Source organism: Epargyreus clarus, unplaced genomic scaffold (assembly GCF_041222505.1).
Source record: "Epargyreus clarus isolate Ecla_fem2 unplaced genomic scaffold, WU_Ecla_fem_2.2 ptg000007l, whole genome shotgun sequence".
In the NCBI taxonomy this organism is placed as follows: Eukaryota; Metazoa; Arthropoda; class Insecta; order Lepidoptera; family Hesperiidae; genus Epargyreus; species Epargyreus clarus.
Window position 1 is genome coordinate 1,271,979 of NW_027332215.1, and position 19,820 is coordinate 1,291,798.

At 35.3% G+C, this 19,820-nt stretch overlaps 1 protein-coding gene across 1 annotated transcript in view; it reads left to right on the forward strand.

Moving 5' to 3' along the window:
- The window catches only part of Nep2 (M13 family metallopeptidase neprilysin 2), an 80,681-nt gene that overhangs the window by 27,040 nt on the left and 33,821 nt on the right, over positions 1-19,820 (forward strand). Inside the window, exons 2-3 of the mRNA XM_073074328.1 lie at positions 2,681-2,731; positions 18,478-18,614. Of these exons, the coding sequence (XP_072930429.1) occupies positions 2,681-2,731; positions 18,478-18,614 (188 nt within the window). The remainder of the gene's footprint in view (positions 1-2,680; positions 2,732-18,477; positions 18,615-19,820) is intronic.

The following is a 19,820-nucleotide window of genomic DNA, read 5'->3' on the forward strand; positions in this document are numbered from 1 at the left end:
AGTGGGAACTGGTGTAATTACTGGTAATACTCAACAATTACTGGTAACACTCAACAATTACTGGTAGAAAGCATCCGCGAGTATCGCCTAGCGAAACCGGTCCACGCGCCGCTTCCGACTACATGCGTTTATGGCTTCATTATAAGCGGGGATTTTTATAATTGGCTAACTTTTCTGAGGTGTTCCAGGTTAGTCCTCAGGGGTAGCGGCGGGGTGTGGCCACCTCAGGTAGGGATATCTAATCCTATCTGGGGTTAATTACAAATGTCCATGGGCGGCAGTAGACACTTACCATCATGTGGACTACATGCTCGCCTGCTACTCCTATATATTAAAAAAGGGCGACTCGAACTCGCAAACGAAAGGGTTCCGTACTACCAAATCACATTTTCTTTTTTTACGATTTCTTATTATTGCAGTCATAGAAATAAATGCCGTCTGAAAATTTTAACTGTTTATACCTACTACGGTACAATAGATAAAGAAAAACAATTTTCAAGCTTTACTTATTTTTTGGTATTTGTGGTTATAGGTCACCGTTACACATAGGTCCTCTGTAAATATTCCAAGTGTCTACCTATTACGACTTGACGTTACACTTTGTGTACGGAACTATGAAAATGTTTCCAAAATGTGTCTGCTATAGAAACGTATGGCTCTACCGGGAGGTAGCCCCGCCACTCCTATTTCTAACATAAACCACTAATATACTACCGTTTCGGTAAAACCGGGTACCTATTATAAGAATGCTATGCAGAAATGTTATTATAGGACAATATCGGATTTTGAAGACAAATTTATCTGCGCGCGAATATACACATATATCCTAATCGTATATTATGTTAGCTTAGTTATATTGAGTGTGAGCTATGTCTCACAGACGTCGTAATATAGGAAATTGCTCGTTAGACCCAATCCAGCAATTTACCCAGACTTAAGGAGTATGCTCAACAATTTGTAAGAACGTGATCGGTCGTAATGGTCAAGATATATATATATATACATGTGGTTATGTATATTTCTAGAAATTTTGATGTTTCTTTGTAAAGGTAATAATATGTTTAATGGAACGATTATTTATTATTGTTCATATTACTCGTACAATGTGATTATTGCGTATTCATTATACATTCTACGCTGGGAAAAATTGTAATTATATCTACATACGGTAGATACGTATTAGTTTATGTATGCATTTATAAAATAAAATATACAAGGATATATAAAATTTAGAGAAATTATGTGAAGACCTACATTTTCTGATAAGTATTATGATATTTTTCGAGCGGAACTCTATCACTCATCATCATTAGACAGAATGATGGTTCAAGTAAATCACATAGATAAAAAAATGTGAAAAGCTGTTAACAATTTTTTCTTCAATAAAAGGATGTAATTTCTCAAACAATAATACTACTACTACTGCACATACTTCGAGTAGCGAATTAGTCGCGCTGTCCAACGAGGCAATGTTGCCAGCATTCTGAGAACACATCATCAACACCTTGACACCAATTTGGATGTATGATGCTGTACCATTTATATTTTATTTAAATATTGTCATGATATTTTTATTTTAATCAATTTAAAACATTCTTGAAGTATATAAACGGTTACCCACTCACTTAAAAAATATTAAATAAAAAGAAAAACATAGGACCATAAATAATAGAGACCTAATGTGTTAGAATGCTTAAGCCCAAATCCCATCAAAACGAATATATAGGAGTTTAATGACCTGAATGTTGACACGATTACCGTTGGACTATAATTCCCGTAGCGAGATATTTCTTACCTATGATTATTCCTAAACAATAACCGACTTACCGCTTACTATACGCCATTGTTCATAGACAATAGCTAATGACCTGTAATGATAGCGGCGTGTACTGGCCCTTGTAATGCCAAGGACGGCTTGCGGTTCCACTTCCATTGTCATTTCAATATTATGACCGTTGTCGAGCCATTACTGTCCACTGTTAGCCATCTGTTAGATATACATTTCAGAATTGCTGAGACCTCTGAAGTTGGTTTTCTCACAAATAACTATGAAATTGAATTGCACGTGGGATTCGAACCCAGGCCATCAGTTTGGGGGGACGAAATCTACGCCATTTGGCTACTCCTGCTTACCACTCATTAAGCAGTGTTATATCGTTTTGGAAATTGCAGGATATATTTCGTCGATATGCAATTATATGTATATTGATGATTAATTGATTATTGATGTAACACGTAATCTATCCAAATTTTACCTCTCAGAGTTCGTAATTTGGCAATTTCCAATATAAAGGGATTTACAAATTCAGATTTTTGATACTAAAAATATTAGATAGATTTATTATTCAATAATACTTACCTCGTAATAAAGAACGCAGTAATTGATATTTTGGTGTCATTCAGTTTTTTCAGAAATGGATAAAAAAGTAAAAAAAAAAACTAATTGGAAATCGGTCAAATCGTAACGAAAAATGCAGTATTTGCACTAGATCATATAGAAATACAAAATTTAAACGCTTTTATCTCAAACTATAATTTTGCAATTATTGCGTTTGTTGTTGCTATAATTTTGTATTATTGCGACGCGACGGCAGAATAAGCGGCAACAATTTAAGCACCAGAATCATGTTAAACATTTGAACCTACCGAGTTATTAATGATAGTTTTCTTTTGTTCACAGTGGGGACGCCGAGTACATGTCAACAAACTTCAATATGATGAACAATTCCAAGTAAGTTCCATTTTTTAAATCCTTAAAAGCAAGTGATAGCGATATGTAAAGGTGTAAATTTGAAGGTGGTAGAACCCTTTGTGGTTCGACTCCGGCGGCACCACCGCCACACCTATTTCTACCTAATAACAGCAGTGTTAGACGCTGCTGTGTTCCGGTTTGAAGGGTGTGGTAAGAGAGACAGACTTTTCCGAGGCATTCCAGCTTAGTCCTCAGGGGTAGCGGCGCATCTGTGGCCGACCTCAGGTAGGAATATCTAATCCTATCTGGGGTTGATTACAGATGTCCATAGGCGGCAGTAGCCACTTACCATCAGGTGGACTGCATGCTCGTCTGCTACTCCTATATTATAAAAAAATAAAAAATCTACCAACAGTGGTGCTGGACTATGGCTTAATTCTTCATATTCTGAGAGGAGACCCGTGCACAGTAGTAGAAAATTAATGTGTCATTACGTGATATGCATTTAAATTTTATAAACCGATCCTACAACGGCTTATAAAAATGTATTGGCGTCATCGTCAGGACATTACTGTCTGGGAGATAGTAATCGGTTGGCGAAGCTAGGCAAAGGTCTCAGATTGGGCCCCTCCCAATCTTAAGCCATGATATTCACATACCTAAAAAGTAGTAGAACCTTTTGCGGTTCGACTCTACAATTAACTGTGCCCGACCTCAGGTAGGAATCTAATCTTATCTGAGGTTGATTACAAATGTCTATGGGTAGTAGGAGCCACTTACCATCAGATCCACTGCATGGTCATTTATTACTTCTATATTACAAAAAGTCCTTTGAGATTTTTTAAGAACTCACAGGCATGTAGGTTCCCTCTCATGATCGTACCAAGTTAAAACTGCTCCCTTCTAGTCGTTACCGATTATTGCAATTACAGTCACCCATTAATGTTTAAGTAAGGAACGGCAAATTTTACTTTCACGACAGCTTACACGGCGTTTACGTGCAGCTGTGTTATACATTTACTTAATAAATTAATAATAAGTAAAAACACAGTCAGCTCTAAAAGATGAACAGTAAAAACGTAACGGAACGTAAAAACTCATACTAAGGGTAGTATGAGTTTTTAAGTTTTTACAAAAATGACTGTTTTTGTATTTGTTTACGTATTTCCCATACATTTCCAATAAGTTGTGTCACAGTCCGCTGGGGGCGCTGATTGGAAATGTATGGGCAAATACATAAATAAATCCAAAACAGTCATTTTTGTAAAAACGTAAACACTCATACTAAGGGTACAGATTTTCAAGTACACATTGTAAGATGTCAAAATTAGGTGAACGCTAAATAGACAGACTGACCGAAAGGCCCGTTAAAGTTTCCTTGCCCACCAAAACACGGAACCGCGTTCGAAATTTTACTACTAGCAGTCACCTATGCGAATCCTGACACACCCAACTTTGCATGACTCTGTTCCATAGATATCTAAAAAAATTCTAAGTTTATGCTCTATTCTGTTGCGACCTACACAAGTAAACCACGATAATGCGCCTTTCGTTTTTATTTCACTGGAAAATTAGACTTTATTCATTAATTAGTATACTTATCTTTACAAATTAAAATAAATTTATATATCATATTCACTTATCAGATGGTGCTTAATATACTGATGTGAACGTAAAATTCCGTTCAAATTAAAAGTGAATTGTACAACGGACCATAAGAAACTGTTTCAAAAATTTAGAAAGTGAATTGAACTGTGTTATGTCAAAGGCGTGCCTTGCGCTCGTAGGATACAAAATAGGTTTAAACTGAAAGTTCAATGAAAGATAGGGATAAGGTTCAAGATGCAATTTTAATAGCAAATTTTTGTTCAACTGATGACCACAGAGGGCGTATTTTTTCACTTCAAACAATGATATCTCTCATCTTTTATTTTTATGGTTCCGTACCTACTACTAAGCATCCGCTGTCTGTTCGTCTGCCACAGGACTCTATCTCTGGAACCGTTATAGACACTTGAAAGTACTTTGTGTTATTCCTTTGCTTAAGTTTAAGTTTTGAGCAAGTTATGTTCTAACACGTTATGGCACAGAATCTTGTGGATCGTAGCAAGTCTACTCCCTGACACATTTTGAACATTAAAGTTTAATTACCTCAATTATAAAAAATAACCAGCAATTTGGAATATGTAATAATAAATAATATAACAAACATTTTTAAAAATAAAGAAATACGTAATGTTAAAAAATTAAAAAAAAAGTTGTTTCTTGCAGCCAAGTGAACCGTGGATACAATACATAAAATACTTACACAGAAGTAAAACATAAGCCCTAGCTATTGTTAAAATCATAATCAGCAACCTTCCAATCTCAATCGTTAGATAACAAACCGTAGTTTTTAGACAATTACTTCGATGTTTCTATCGTAATTAGCAATTATCTTGCTATCGTACAGTTTATTGCGAAACGATAAGGTATACGAGTTTATAGACGTTTCGTACATAGGTATTCGTTAACTTTTATAGTCATTATTTTGCTATGGCATAGAAATGCAGTTTATCTGATTATCGGATTTAATAATCACTGGTAGTTATAGACTTGCGGAATTGATTTTTTGTCTTAACGGCATCTTTCCTATCAAGCATGTTTACAACTGCTCGCGTGTCACCCACAAACACAAATTAACTCGCTGCAGTCTCTTCAGGCCGCGTGTGCGTGTGTATGAAAGGATGTGATGCAAGTAGCATGCGTGCGGTTGATTGCCCGTGTAGACGAAAAGCGCGCGACAGGAAACACATGAAGAGGCGTAGTGCGATATCTAACATAGGTAGAGCTTAGGCAGAATGCCCGGTGCTATGTTGAGAAAAAAGGTGCTCTTGTATAAAATAATTAATTCAAGAATTATTCCATTCTAAAATTTTAGGATTCGATCTTAGTCACCGTTCACACTGAATTTTTCGATAATGCTCAATTTGATTAAAATTGTAATTTGTGAAATTTTATTAACGATTTGCCGCCCGAAGTGCCCTTCGCACCGTACATGTCTTTAGATACGTTAAACATAAATTACAAGTTCGGATTAAACATCATACATTTTTTCCAGAAACAAAGATTTTCAGGATAAATGTTAAGTATGTACTAGAAGTATCTGTGACTATTAAAGGTATATCCCCTGAGGTTATAAAGTCTAACTTACTTTGAAGTAAGATACTGTGAACTCAGGCAAAGGTAGCAATGAATCTTTGACCTCAGGTATACGACCAGTACTGTGTGATTATTGATAAGTGGATTGGCCACTTAACTTGTTTATAAAAATGTTTACCTCCTTAATTGAATATCCACAGCTAACTTATATATGTGGGTACGTAGAAATGACAGGTTGACGATGATAATTAATTCCTTTTTTATTTCCCATAGCTAATGTCAATCACCACGTACAACGTTTTAAACTCACTCCCTGTCTTCTTCAGAGTTGGAATATCGGTTTAAAGAATCTTTATTGTCTTAAGAAATTACAAAATTTCACTTACAAGACAACTTATGCTAACTTATGAATACGTTTGTTACAGTGAGCGTGCTTATGATATGTTATATATTATATACATATTTATTTATATATTACCCAGAAGCCATCAGCCTTGTTTTGAATTTTTGAATTTTATGTATATTAATGTTGTTTTAAAACTATTAACTAAATTATATATTTATATTTTCTATTACATATTTCATCACTTTCTTTTTAAATATACTTATAGGTTTAATTTCTTTTATATTTTTTGGTAATTTATTGTAAATTTTGGCCCCTTCAAACATTAGGTTTTTAGATCCATATCGAGTTCTAGGGAAAGGTAAGTTAATATTTTCGGCATTTCTCAGTTTTTTATTATGTGTCTGATAGTTTTTGGTGAAGGTTATTTCAGAATGTATTTTATTGTTTATGATTTTATGTATTAGTAGTAGTATTTTATATGTGTACATTTGTTTTAAGTTTAGCAATTTTGTTTTGGCATATAGAAATTTTGAAGATTTTAAGTAGTCAAAATGAAATAACACCTTAATTATTTTATTTTGAGTAATTTGCAATCTTTTAAGATTTGATGGTGCTGCAGTTCCCCATACTTCTGTCAAGTATTCTAGATGTGGCTTGACTAGGGAATTGTATACGTTGTAACGAACTTGTTTTGGAAGACAATTAGCAATATTTCGTAGACAACCTGTGATTGGTGTAATTTTTGATTGTATGCTGTCTATATTTGCCTTCCATGTTAATCTTTTATCAAGGATCAATCCTAAGTATTTTTCAGAGTATTTTATTTGTATGGGTTGTTTATTTATGTTTAATTCTAGGGTTTGATCATTTTTTTATTTTTTGCTGAGATTATTGTATAGCTAGTTTTAGATATATTTATAGAAAGAAGATTGTACTGAAACCATTCAAAAAGTAAATCTAAGTCATTTTGAGCTTTTTGCATAATTTTCTGAGCTGAATTTCCGAAATAAGAGACATGTATCATCTGCATATAAGGTTAGGTGACCGTATATTAAAGTAAAAAATAAAAATAAAAGGGAAAACAAATTAAAAAATCTAATCATGTAGGTATTATCTCACATATATTATATACAAGTACTATAAAAAGAGGAAAATATATACCGAAAGATTAATTTGTTTTTTTAATGCACAAGTAGTAAAAAATGCAGTTTATGGGGACTACTGTCGGACATGGATGTCCGTGATCAATCCCAGATACGATTAGATTCTTACTCGAGATTGGCACCTGATGCGTTGCTACTCCGAAGAACTAAATTAATACGCCGCGAATAAGTATGTCTCCCTTACTATATCCTTCAAAGCAGACACTAAATTTGTGTTATTAGCCAAAAATGCGTAGCGATGGTGCCTTCGATGTTGAATCACAAAGGGTTCTACCATCATCAATACAAATAAAATGTTTATGCAAATCGCTTAAAAAATGGATGTACACATGTACCCTCTAATGTCGCGTACATAAACTGTGCCTACGCTTCTGAAGTCATACTTGAATCAAAACAAACAATACAATTTTAAATTGAATCCAAGATTAAAAATAAAATTGATTATATCCATAGCTGAGATAAAAAATCCATATCATTACGTCATTTGCTATCGTTGAATACTACGTGCACTTGAATAGTTTTGATTTATGTGCAATTATAATCTCGTATCTTTGTAATATATTAGTTAATATACAACTACAATATAATAATGTACTTCTAAAAATCAGGTAGACAGAACCTATACTATAATCATAGATGTATACACAACCCTACGACTCGAATTGGTTAATCTACATTTAATTAATAAAAAACCTCCTCCTTATAAAGTCCCGTAAACTTAATTAAAAATAACGTACTTAATATCTTAACTTACATTATAGTTAGTTGTTATAGTTTGATTGTCGTGAGGTAGAATTCCAATCTAATTTGCGGTTGATTACAATTATCCATGGGCGGCACTGACCACAACTCTTTGACGTGTAGCCTGACGGTGCTTTACGTCAACATTATAGTTGGTAAGTCATAACTATTTTACATACTACGGGTATGTAAAATGCAGGTGTTAAAGCCCTATTCAGATCGACTCCGGAGGCACCACCGGTACACTTATTTCTGCTTAATAATAGAAGTGTTCAGCGCTGCTTATTTCACACTGTTAGTTACCGTACTCCTCCAAACGGCTTTACTGATTTTCACCAAATTTTATATGCATATTCAGTAGGTCTGAGAATCGGCTACTATCTATTTTTCATACCACTAAGTGATAAGGGTTGTTCACCCTTAACATTTTTTTGCAACACAACACAACGTTTGCCGAGTCAGCTAGTATGTATATAAAAACAAAACTATGTGGATTTTAAATTATTACAACATTCATACGAACTTAACAGAAACCCAATAAAGACCACAAAAGCACTTTCTGGCTGTCACACAAATTGGACTGCAATCTAAATACGATCCAATAGCACGGTCATGTATCGGCGCAAGCGCATCCCTACACATGTCACGATTATGCAACATGGCGGTCAAGTTTTTGTCACCGGACCGGTCCAGGTTCATTGTCTCCAAGGGCGACGAACCACGGCCCCACAACCGATGCTTAAACAAATAAACAGAGCTTACGGCACTTTCACTCTTGTACCTTTAAAAATACAAACACTGTTAGATTATAAAATTATTAATACAAAAATGTAATTGATTCTAGAAAATTACACTTATATATTCAAATCATAATAATATCACTATTTTTTCTAGGTTAAGGTGAATCCACATATCAGGATATTTTAAATTAAATGTGACGAAAATAAGTGTTTAACATTATTATTGTAAAGCTTGATACGTTTTCGGTTTAGGCCTACAAATTTAAGTAACGTCGGGTGCGGTCGGGATTGGGATGGGTAGCCACTAGTGACTTTCATGCAAGCTTCTTTTGGAAGGCATGTAAATCCGTCGATGCTAAATATTATCATTAGAATACCACTAGCCAACCTTCCTCTAGGAATTCGTGTTGCAGCAATATGGTGAATAGTCTCCACACCTTTGCCCAGCAGTGGGACAGAAGGTGGTGCCTTTTGTGGTTCGACTCCGGCGGCACCACCACCACCACACCTATTTCTGCCTCATAACACCAGCGTTTACCGCTGCTGTGCTGTGGTTTGAAGGGTGTGGTACGGGAGACATACTTTTCCGAAGCCTTCCAGCTTAGTCCTCAGGGGTAGCGGCGCATGTGTGGCCGACCTCAGTTAGGAATATCTAATCCTACCTGGGATTGATTAAAGATGTCCATGAGCGGCAGTAGCCACTCACCATCAGGCGGGCAGCACGCTCGTCTGCTACTCCTATATTATAAAAAAGGTTAGGTAGGTTAGGTACAGCTACAAAAATACATTGTATCAGAAAACCCCTGAGAAGCAGAAAGTGACGTACGATGTTGAAGTACGTAATTACTTGGTTTTATTACGATTGTAGCGTTGCATAATCGAATCACGATTTTACGACAGCTGTTTGGTTGTAAAGTGCATTGGGTTTAGATTGAAGTCGATGAAAATGACGATTACGACCGGAGTCGATATGCAGACGGTTCCGGGTTCAATCCTTGGCTGAGAATATATGTAAATGATTATTTTGTTATGGCTCTGGATGTTTGTGTATTTGTTTTTACCGCGTTTTTATTAGCTAGACCTGTATATGACGAAATCTTTGAACTAGATTTTTACCCACTTCGAACGGTTATCAAGAACCGATGATAATACATGATTTTAATAATTTTGTCCCATTCTCCTCATCAGGATCGTTAGGGTAAAGATTTTAGCGTGGTTCTTAGTTTTTAAACTATAATTACACTGGTCAACAATTTTTTTTTTGTCACACGTATTGTTATGACAAATTTTGAATATACTAGGGCCTACAAACAATAATACATCTAGGAAAAAAAATGACCCGTCAGGTATCCTTGTGACATAGAAACATATATTTGATATCTTTGTAGGTATATGTAGAAAAAAATGCTATACTTAAAGAAGTAACTGTTAAATGTACAATTTATAAATGTTATTTTCGAGAATATTTAGCATCTGGTTGGTCTCTTTTAAGATTCCAACAATAATTTTCTTGTATTCGTGGACTCCATTTCCCTTGGTAGGTTTTCTCTATCGAAGAAATGTCCTGATGTAACCTCTCGCCTTGCTTATCATTCATAGCCCCCCAGTTTGTGGGAAAGAAATCCAAATGAGAGTGTAGCATGTGTATTTTTAAAGATATGTTACACCCCAAAACAATGTAAAATGTAAATTAGTAAAATACAGTAGTTATACAGTTGCCGAAATAAAGTTTACCTTATAAAAACGTGTTTTGAGGTTAGTAGGGCGATCTGAGATCGATTAATCGAAGATCGATCGATCTTTTGGCCCAAAATAATCTATTATTGTAATCGATCTCCAGTAATGGATCGATTCAGTGAATCGATCTTTCATCCTATGAAAACGAAAGTCGATCTTTTCGATGTTGGTTTAATGTGTTATAGATATGTTTTGCAGATGCATACCTATTCCCGTGCTTGTTTGGTCGTAATGACCTTTTTTTCGCAAACTTCGCCCTTTTTAAAAGATCGCCGAAAAGATCAAAGATCGATTTCCTACAATCGATTCTTTGGGCCTCGATTTTTTTGGAATCGATTTATTTAAGATCGATGGATTAATTAAAGGCTAGAAATGTATCTATAGGTGTCACCAAAAAACTGGACCTGATTGGAGGGAAATAATATTTGTTTTTTAATGAAGGGTTGCCAACATTAAAAAAAGATCACCACTGACTTCATGTGACAAAAACAGTGTTGACCAGTGTTATTTGTGTATGAGTAGGGGAGAGGGGGTCGGCGGATGTAGAATACTTATTCTTTACCGACAGAAGGAGGGTAATAATTTCCGAACACTTGTATGTTCAATATTTGGTACCCTCTACAGTCGAAACGGTTTAATTGTAATTTATAAAGTGTTGTTAAACGGATTTTGTGATTATGATATTTATTTTATTTTATGATATTTATGAGGTGTTATTAGATCCGCCTAGGTAGCATGGTGTTATTTGATCAGGTTCAATTATGTCCAATATACACATGGAATTGTTACAGATGTCCTATGTATTAGTTGCCCTTAACCTTTCTTCTACTACTGACACCAGGTTATGTGGTTGTTTGCTGTTGTGGTGTCTGGTATTAATAAAATAAATACAGACATTGAGATGCGTTTATTACGAGTGACATTCAGGAAGCATGACAATTTACATTTTATTATATTTATAATATAGGAGTAGAAGACGTGTATGCAGTCTATCTGACGGTAAGTGGCTACTGCCGCCCATCGGCATCTGTTATCACCCCCACATAAGATTAGATTCTTACCTGAGACAAATACACAGGTGAACAGATAATTGGTCATATTCTACATCTTTGCACCATTAAGCATAATAACTATCAAATACGTCGTGGTATATTAACGTAGAATGTAGCCATTCATTAAAATCTTCTTTAACCACTTCTTATGCCGCCACGCAACACTGGTGGTCAACTGACCACCACTATTCACCAATCAATTCACATGGAATTCAATCACATTCACAATTCACATTTTCACCATAAACAACTTTGTTAACTACATAATAACAGTTTTTAATACTTTTTAGACTATCACTCACTATATTCGATTATTAAAAAATCCTCCATTGTGTGATATTCGACGGACAGCAACAATTTATGACACACGTAACTTGATTTTCAGCTATAAACGACTGAATTTGATTTTTCCCATAATCGGATAGTAAAAATCGAATTACCGAAAGCGAGAACAATACGCTTTCTCATTGTTTACCGTTTGCAAAGCGATCTAAATGCAAATTTCATCGCGATCAAGGTCCCAAAGTGTTTACGACCAATGAAGATAAAGTGACATTCAAAAATGGGTCTCCATTGAATCGACGGCGGCATCGTAATTGTATCGCGCTCTGACAATTTATGTAAATTATATCAGCTGTTTTGTTTTGAAGACTGTTTTTTCCATCTGCGCAATATTTTTCAGTAACGCCTGCGATTCATAACAAATCCATCCAATGTTTTGCAAAATATGTAGTAGAAAAAAAAATCATATTATTACGATCTTTGGTTGGGAAAAAATAATAGATTATTTAGTAATAATTAACAGACGTTAAATAGATTTTGACTTTTTTACAATTTTAATTGTTTACTCCTACATAAATAATAAATGTTGCTGACAATTTGAAAAACAAAAATCCTAATGAAAGGTTGTACACATTTTGCTTTTTATATTATTTTTCTGTCAAGATTTCACAGAAATACATGCACGATGCACATATTTATTTTCTGTCATGCGTATGAATTGTAATCAACATGAACAATCACATATTCGTTTCAAAGTATTTGCAAAATATTATCAGCGGGTTTGCCTCGGAGCCTCTTAGTATCATCACAACCTTGTACATGCACATACCGTGTGAATGTAATAATTTAATAGTAAATTTTCAAGTAAAATCACACAAGCAGTTATATAGCTTATTGTTTGGTAATACTATCACAAATGCGTTGCGCAAGAGTTGGGAGGAATACAAGATTTGTTACGCTTAAATGTGTTGAGTACTTAGTGTGTTGAGCCTGTCAGTACTGATCGCGTTTTGTTCACCGTCCTTGAAGGTTGTTGTAGAAGAACATAAAAGAAATTGCCACGCCCACATGCGAAATGATGTCATGGGTAGTAAAACAGAATATATTTTTGGCAAGGAAACATCGTTTTCCAAATTTCTAGTAACAAGACATTGTCAAATGTCAAACGATAACAAGTTAACACAATATTTTTATGTAACAAAAATCCCGAGAAAATTTAGTTACCATAATTTAATTTATACTATTTATTCCGACTACGATACCCTTCACACACGTATCCTTATAATTATAATTTGTTTTGTGGTTACAGCGTTAAACGTGTTTCGTCTGAAAAGGCTTTGACCGAAGGCTTTGCCAGTACGATAATAGACCTTATGAGAAAATTAAACAGCATATGTGACGTCACGGCCATCTACCCATCTGTGGTTTTCCTTGTACAAAGGTTTATAACGTGTTTAATGAATAAGCATAATTATGTTCTTAAAATTTCCCTTAAGGTTATTTTTGCTTACAGACTATGCAAAATTTATGCAATACCTACATAATTCAGTAATTTTAACTTTTGAGGTTAGCGACAATGACTCTATATTTTAAGGATTTAATAAGTCACTATGGGAATAATCCAATCCTTGGCAACAGCGTCTTTGCCACTTGGCAACAGTGTCATTATTGACCTTTTCGAGTAAAAAATATAGACAGCCAAGCGGAGTGTAGTGGACTGGGTTTTAAAATGGCAGAACCCTATGTGATTCGATTTCGGCGGCACCACCGGTACACTTATTTCTAACAGCAGTGTTAAGCCACTGCCGAGTTCAGGTTTGCAGAGTTAGGTAAGGGAGACATACTTTTCTGAGGCATTCCGGGTTAGCCCTTAGGCGTAGATGCGCAGCTGTGGCCTACTTCAGGAATCAAATCTTATTTAAGGTTGATTACATACGAGTATTTCCATGGGCTGTCCAGCATCCACTTACCATCAGGTGGACTGTATGCTCATCTGTTACTCCTACATTATTAAAAAAAACCAAGCATTTCAGCTTAGTCCTTATTGGTAAAAACCGGACCACTCGATCAAGAGGCCGAGTTTCAACCGCCTGGATATCACGGCCAGTAATGCCGTTATTATTACGTCATAACTAATGTTTAACTCTAACCGGTCAAGATTTGCCGGTTAAAGATATTTTTTTTGTCAACTCCAATGTCTTTCAACATCAACAAAGAATTGTGGTGACAAATGTCACTAATGACAAATAACTTGTTGTAACATTGCATTTTATTGTCATCGTCAAAGTTATTGTAATAGTTACCTTTAATACAATCATTAAAGGGATCTTCGACGCAGCTTACTCTAAGGTGAATACCGGCCACGTTCGCCGGCCAGCGTGCGCGCCCGTGAGATAAAATTTTCAATGAATCTAATCTGAATTATTTTGATTGGCAAAGCGCGATCATTTTCTTCGCGGTTTTATTTCTTGTTTGACATATTATGTATTTAAACGATATTATCTTAATTTGTTAATCAAGTGTCGGTGTATTCGTACGCGCTAATCTCCAAAACCAATCAATAGAGTAATATATACCTAGGTAGTAGTAAAGACATATTTAACATCTGTCATTATCATTACTACATGTACAATAACGCTGCTACATGTATATAAAATAAGTATTTTCTATTTTTTTTGTGATGTTCATCTTATCCTAAAAAGACATGAATGTTTATGATCGAATTATTTTTTTAATACTAACTTACTTTGTATTTATTTATTATGTGTTTCCCTTATGTGTAGGTATGAGTTGTTTATAACATAGAAATAGCTAATGACCGTTTCATCCACCTGACGTTAAGCGACTGCAGCTCATGGACATCTGTTATCAATCCTAGAAAGGGCCTTTCCACAGATGCGCAGCAGACTAAAACCTTCGAATAATCTCCCCTACCATGTCTACGCTTAAACCAGAACAAGCCACCGCTTGCCAATGCTGTTAGTCGAAGCAGATGCACTGGTGGTGTTTCAAGAATGGAGCCACAAAGGGTTCTACCACCTGACAAAAGTAAATATATTATTATAAGCATGTATTACGAACGTGAGAAAGTCGGTCAAGTGCACGTGAGTTGATTTGGTCTTATCTCACGTGTCGACGTAGCGTGTATCCTTGTTTACATATTGTTATTATGAATTACGTTTATTGCAAATAAACGTTCAATTGACGTGATGGTGCATCGCATATTCATATTAGTGATGTGTATACCTTATAGGGTTAATACATAACCCGGACAAGCCCGGACGAGGGCAAACGCCGTCGAGACCGCGGAAGTGTGCTACTAGCGTACCCGTGGTGCCGACAAAGGGCTTCCAAAGGAACACCGCGGGGTTTTAGCCGGTAGTAGTCCGGCAAATCCGCGAGGGCAGCTGAGAGGAACCCATAACGGGTTTTCCCACGAAAATAAAGGGCCTTAATACATACACGAGAGGCCGACGACCGTCGCCGACTTATGTTAGAACGCCATTAAATATATGCATGCCCCTTACCCTTTAAACCAGAACATAATATCTTAACACTAGAATAAAGTGTAGTGGTTGTGCCTACGTAGTCGCACCACAAAGGCTTTTACCTACTTTTTCTCCCTAATAACAGCAGTTCGTAGCTGTGTGTTCCAGTTTGAAGTTGAAGGAAGACATATTTATCCGAGCCGTTCCAACTTGGACCTCAGGGGTATCAATGGCTGTGCCGACCTCAGGCAGGACTCCTAACTTATCTGGGTTTGATTACGTTTATGTACGGCAGCAGCCACTAAGCATCATGTAGATGTTGGTTCGGAAGAGTAAAAGGTAAAGGAAATCGGTAAAAAAGTCAAAACCAAGTGCAATAAGCCGCAAGTCGGAGCCGCATCGCTTAGCCACAAACCGCAATGCGATGCGATACACGTGTAACTCCCCTATATTTTATGGGGTATATTTACTACTCGCTATTTCAATAAATACATGTGACGTCGTTATAAACATGCATCTCCAACGACACAATAACATGTAATTGAGTTGTTGATCGTGGAATCAATTGCGGCGTGTCGTTTCAATGTTATTACTAGTTTAAGTAACCTAATAAAGAGTTCTGACTAAAGTCCAGTTCATGTCCAGAACCACTTAACTTAACTTATGATTTTCGAAATTATGCACATTTAAGTAACTTGCTATAATGGTGAATTCATGGTGAAGGTAAACAGCAAAAAAATATATTATACTTACTCTATAATGTATGACTTTTGTACACGTCTTTCAAAAGTGATTGTCTAGTGAAAAAGTGAGTGACTAAGAGTCTACAAAGGAGTATCAATTTCTATTTGCTAAATTCTTTGTTATATTAGATTAATACGAAATAATATTAATATGACACGATTCCTAAGTTACACAAATAGACAGATGTACAAACACATATAGGCATTTTTTGAGCAGTTGCTAATACAACTAAATGTAGTGTGCACTTAACATCGCAGGCACTCACAATTTTTATGGTTACAACTTTTCTAGAGTGAATACTCTACAATAAGGTGGAAGACCCACATCAATAGGGAAGGTCCAGCAAAAACTTTTTATTTTATTTTATTATTATTTTCAATTTATGTCTTTTATTAAAATACGTAATTATAAACATAATGATGGTTTGACTTATATAGTTCCTTTTATTTAACAACAAAAATGCCTTTATAACAAATGCTCTAAAGGCCAAAAAAACAACCTACCATAATTTTATATTAATGTACACGTGCGAATGTTCACAAAAAATCCACCAAATAAAATGTACATACAGACAGACGCTACGTTACATCTTTATATACTTTTAAACTGTTACGCCGAAATAGGTTTGAATTAAGGGTGCCATAAGAATGGATCAGTCTCAGGAGGGCCCCCCGTTTAGCACAAGGGAAATTGCGCCAGGGAAATTGGGTTAGCAAAACAAATTGAAAATTTCCCCGCAATTTTCTCCTTCAAAGAATAACCGTTCACCATTTTTTAGAACCCGCTCCCCACTGATACGGTATTACGTTGGTCTTCAAAGGATATGTAATTATATCCTGTCTTTAAGAGGCATTCCTAATCAAAATTGTTATATCCCTATCTACCTAAACCTGGAGATAATTGGTTCATTTTGGATTATATGAAGCTTGTTATAATTTTTTATGTACTCTTATGACGTCTTGAAATTCAATTCACTCTCTACTCTTTCTAAGTTGTACGGAGTTGATTTAATCATCGTATTACCGCATTTTTATACGGTAGTAGACGCGCCTTTAATCTTCCCGATATGTCTATAAGAATAATTTAATTTGCGATATGCATATCATTTTTTCTTACATGTAGTAGATTACGGGCATTCAGTGCACGGATGGTAAGAAGTTAGTGCCGCTCATGGTCATCTATAAAATAATCAACCCCAGATAATATTAAAGTCCTACCTGATGATTTTGGTTTATTTATTTCATTATTATAAAATAAAGAACTTTACTCTAAAACAGTAAATTAAATACTAATTAAAATAAAATAAATTGAAAAAAGTACTACTAAAAACTTATTCACAGAATGTACATATATACACAAGAAAAACAAAAATATAAAAAACAAAAACACTACCATAAAAAAAGATCGCTATCGCTGTCTTTGGGCAGGGTTCCCAGCTGGCAGCATGGAGATGATTAATTTTTAATACGAATAGACTCATTTTAAAAATAAATTATCTTTGCCTGGCTATTCAAGGTGGTAGAACCCTTTGTGGTTCGACTCTGGCGGCACCACCGCCACACCTATATCTGTCTAATAACAGCAGTGTTAGGCGCTGCTGTGTTCCGTTTTGAAGGGTGTAGTAAGGGAAACATACTTTTCCGAGACGTTCCAGCTTAGTCCTCAGGGGTAGCGGCGCATCTGTGGCCGACCTCAGGTAGGAATATCTAATCCTATCTGGAGTTGATTACAGATGTCCATGGGCGGCAGTGGTTACTGCCATCAGGCGGACTGCATGCTCGTCTGCTAGTCCTGTATTATAAGAAAAGAAAATATAATATAAAATATAAAGTGATTTATTATATTAACTGAAAAATATTTACAATTATAATCAAACTTACAGAAAATTAAAATAAATAAATTAAACTGTAAATATAAAACAACTTATTTACAAATTTTACATAGGTATATACAAAAAAATTGTCAAATACAGCTGTCAACTCGTTTGGTCGACGTCTCTGGGGGCCCGAGAGCTGGCATACATTTCGCTCAAAGGATTGCTATAGCAATTCAGAGAGGAAATGCTGCCTTGGGAACCTTGCCCAAAGACAGTGATGGTGATAATTTTTTATGGTAGTGTTTTTGTCTTTATATTTTTGTTTTTCATTTTTGTATATATGTAAATTTTGTAAATAAGTTTTTTTTATATTTATAGTTTAATTTATTTCTTTTAATATAAAATAGTTAGAAATGAGGTATTTAAACCGCAGACTCTACGACGATATTACGGTGTTAGGAAACTTCAGTCTACCTGATATCCAAAACTGTAATTAAAAAATGAGTCAAACAGTATTAACATGTTTTTCCCTCAGGCCGTCGTTCTGGGCGCAGCGCACTAAGCTGGAGAAGCGGCTGATGCTGGCGGTGGGGCTGGTGGCCGTGCTCGCCGTCGCCTTCCTCGCCGCCTTCCTCGCCACCGTGCTGCTGCGGCCCTCCACCGACATCTCTGGTGAGTACATTATACTTAGACCAGAAGCACGGTTTAATACGAGATACAAGAAATACACAACAGAAGCATAGAGCGTACTTACTAGCTCTAGCATATTTATATAAATAGATAGATTTTAATTATAAAAATATAAATTGCTAGCTGTTTTAAGACCGAGACCGATTTGGTTCTTAATTAGATTATTATATAAATTATTTGGATCCTTTCATAAAATATGTTTAATATTTCATTCCTGTATATCCATTTAAAATTTTTATTTATGAATAACCTTAAGTATATTAGATATTTTACGACGGAATATATAATTTTCAGATAAATTGACCAAAAATTTTATTCGTAAAACGAATGCATGCAGTGACTATGTTTGCCCCGTTCGTCATACGCAACACTTGTGACTACAATCGAGTGTTCTAATTTTTAAATTCAACAGAGCGAACAATCCAATAAGAATAAATGATAACAAGGATATTATAAACTAATAAAACAATAGTCGCTGGACGGCGACGGTCACGGTTAGAACAAACTTATAGCGATTAAATATATTGGCATTACATTGCCGACGGTGACTTTTCTTTATTTAATTAAATTTCATATTTTAATTAAAATTTCAAACTATAATAGGCATTCATATTAAGTAGGCAGTCATATTAAGTATCAATTACTCTCCTAAGGTATTGGAGTATCATATTTTATCAGATGGGCCACACTATCATATTGTTTGCTACAAGTACTAATAAACTCTCTAAGGAACTCTCTAAGTGCAGGGTGGAGTAGAGTGAGGTGGAATGGAGTGGATACCGCTCTTAAAATCTCTATTTCAATTTTTTAATCAATTGCCCTAAATATGCTATCTCTATATTAAAGTGTAGCGGATAATTATTAAGCTGGTTCGTTGACCCTAAACTGTTGTTATGGCACAAACATTCATTCACGAAGCACTTATCCTTAAAATAAGTGCAAAAACGGTTGAGTAAACTCTAACTGTGACGGGCACCTGCTGTATACAAAACTCTTGGCCAATTTTCGCTTTGTTCTCTAACAGGTGCCATCACAATTACATACAAAATGGATGAATCACGTTCAAATTTTCTCTCATTAAGTATTCTGTGTGCGACTTGGAATGAATTTCAATGCGCTGTGAACCAGCCTTTGTGATTTGATACTTCTATCTAAAGGTCCATGCAATATTTCTTTCCGTCAATTCAA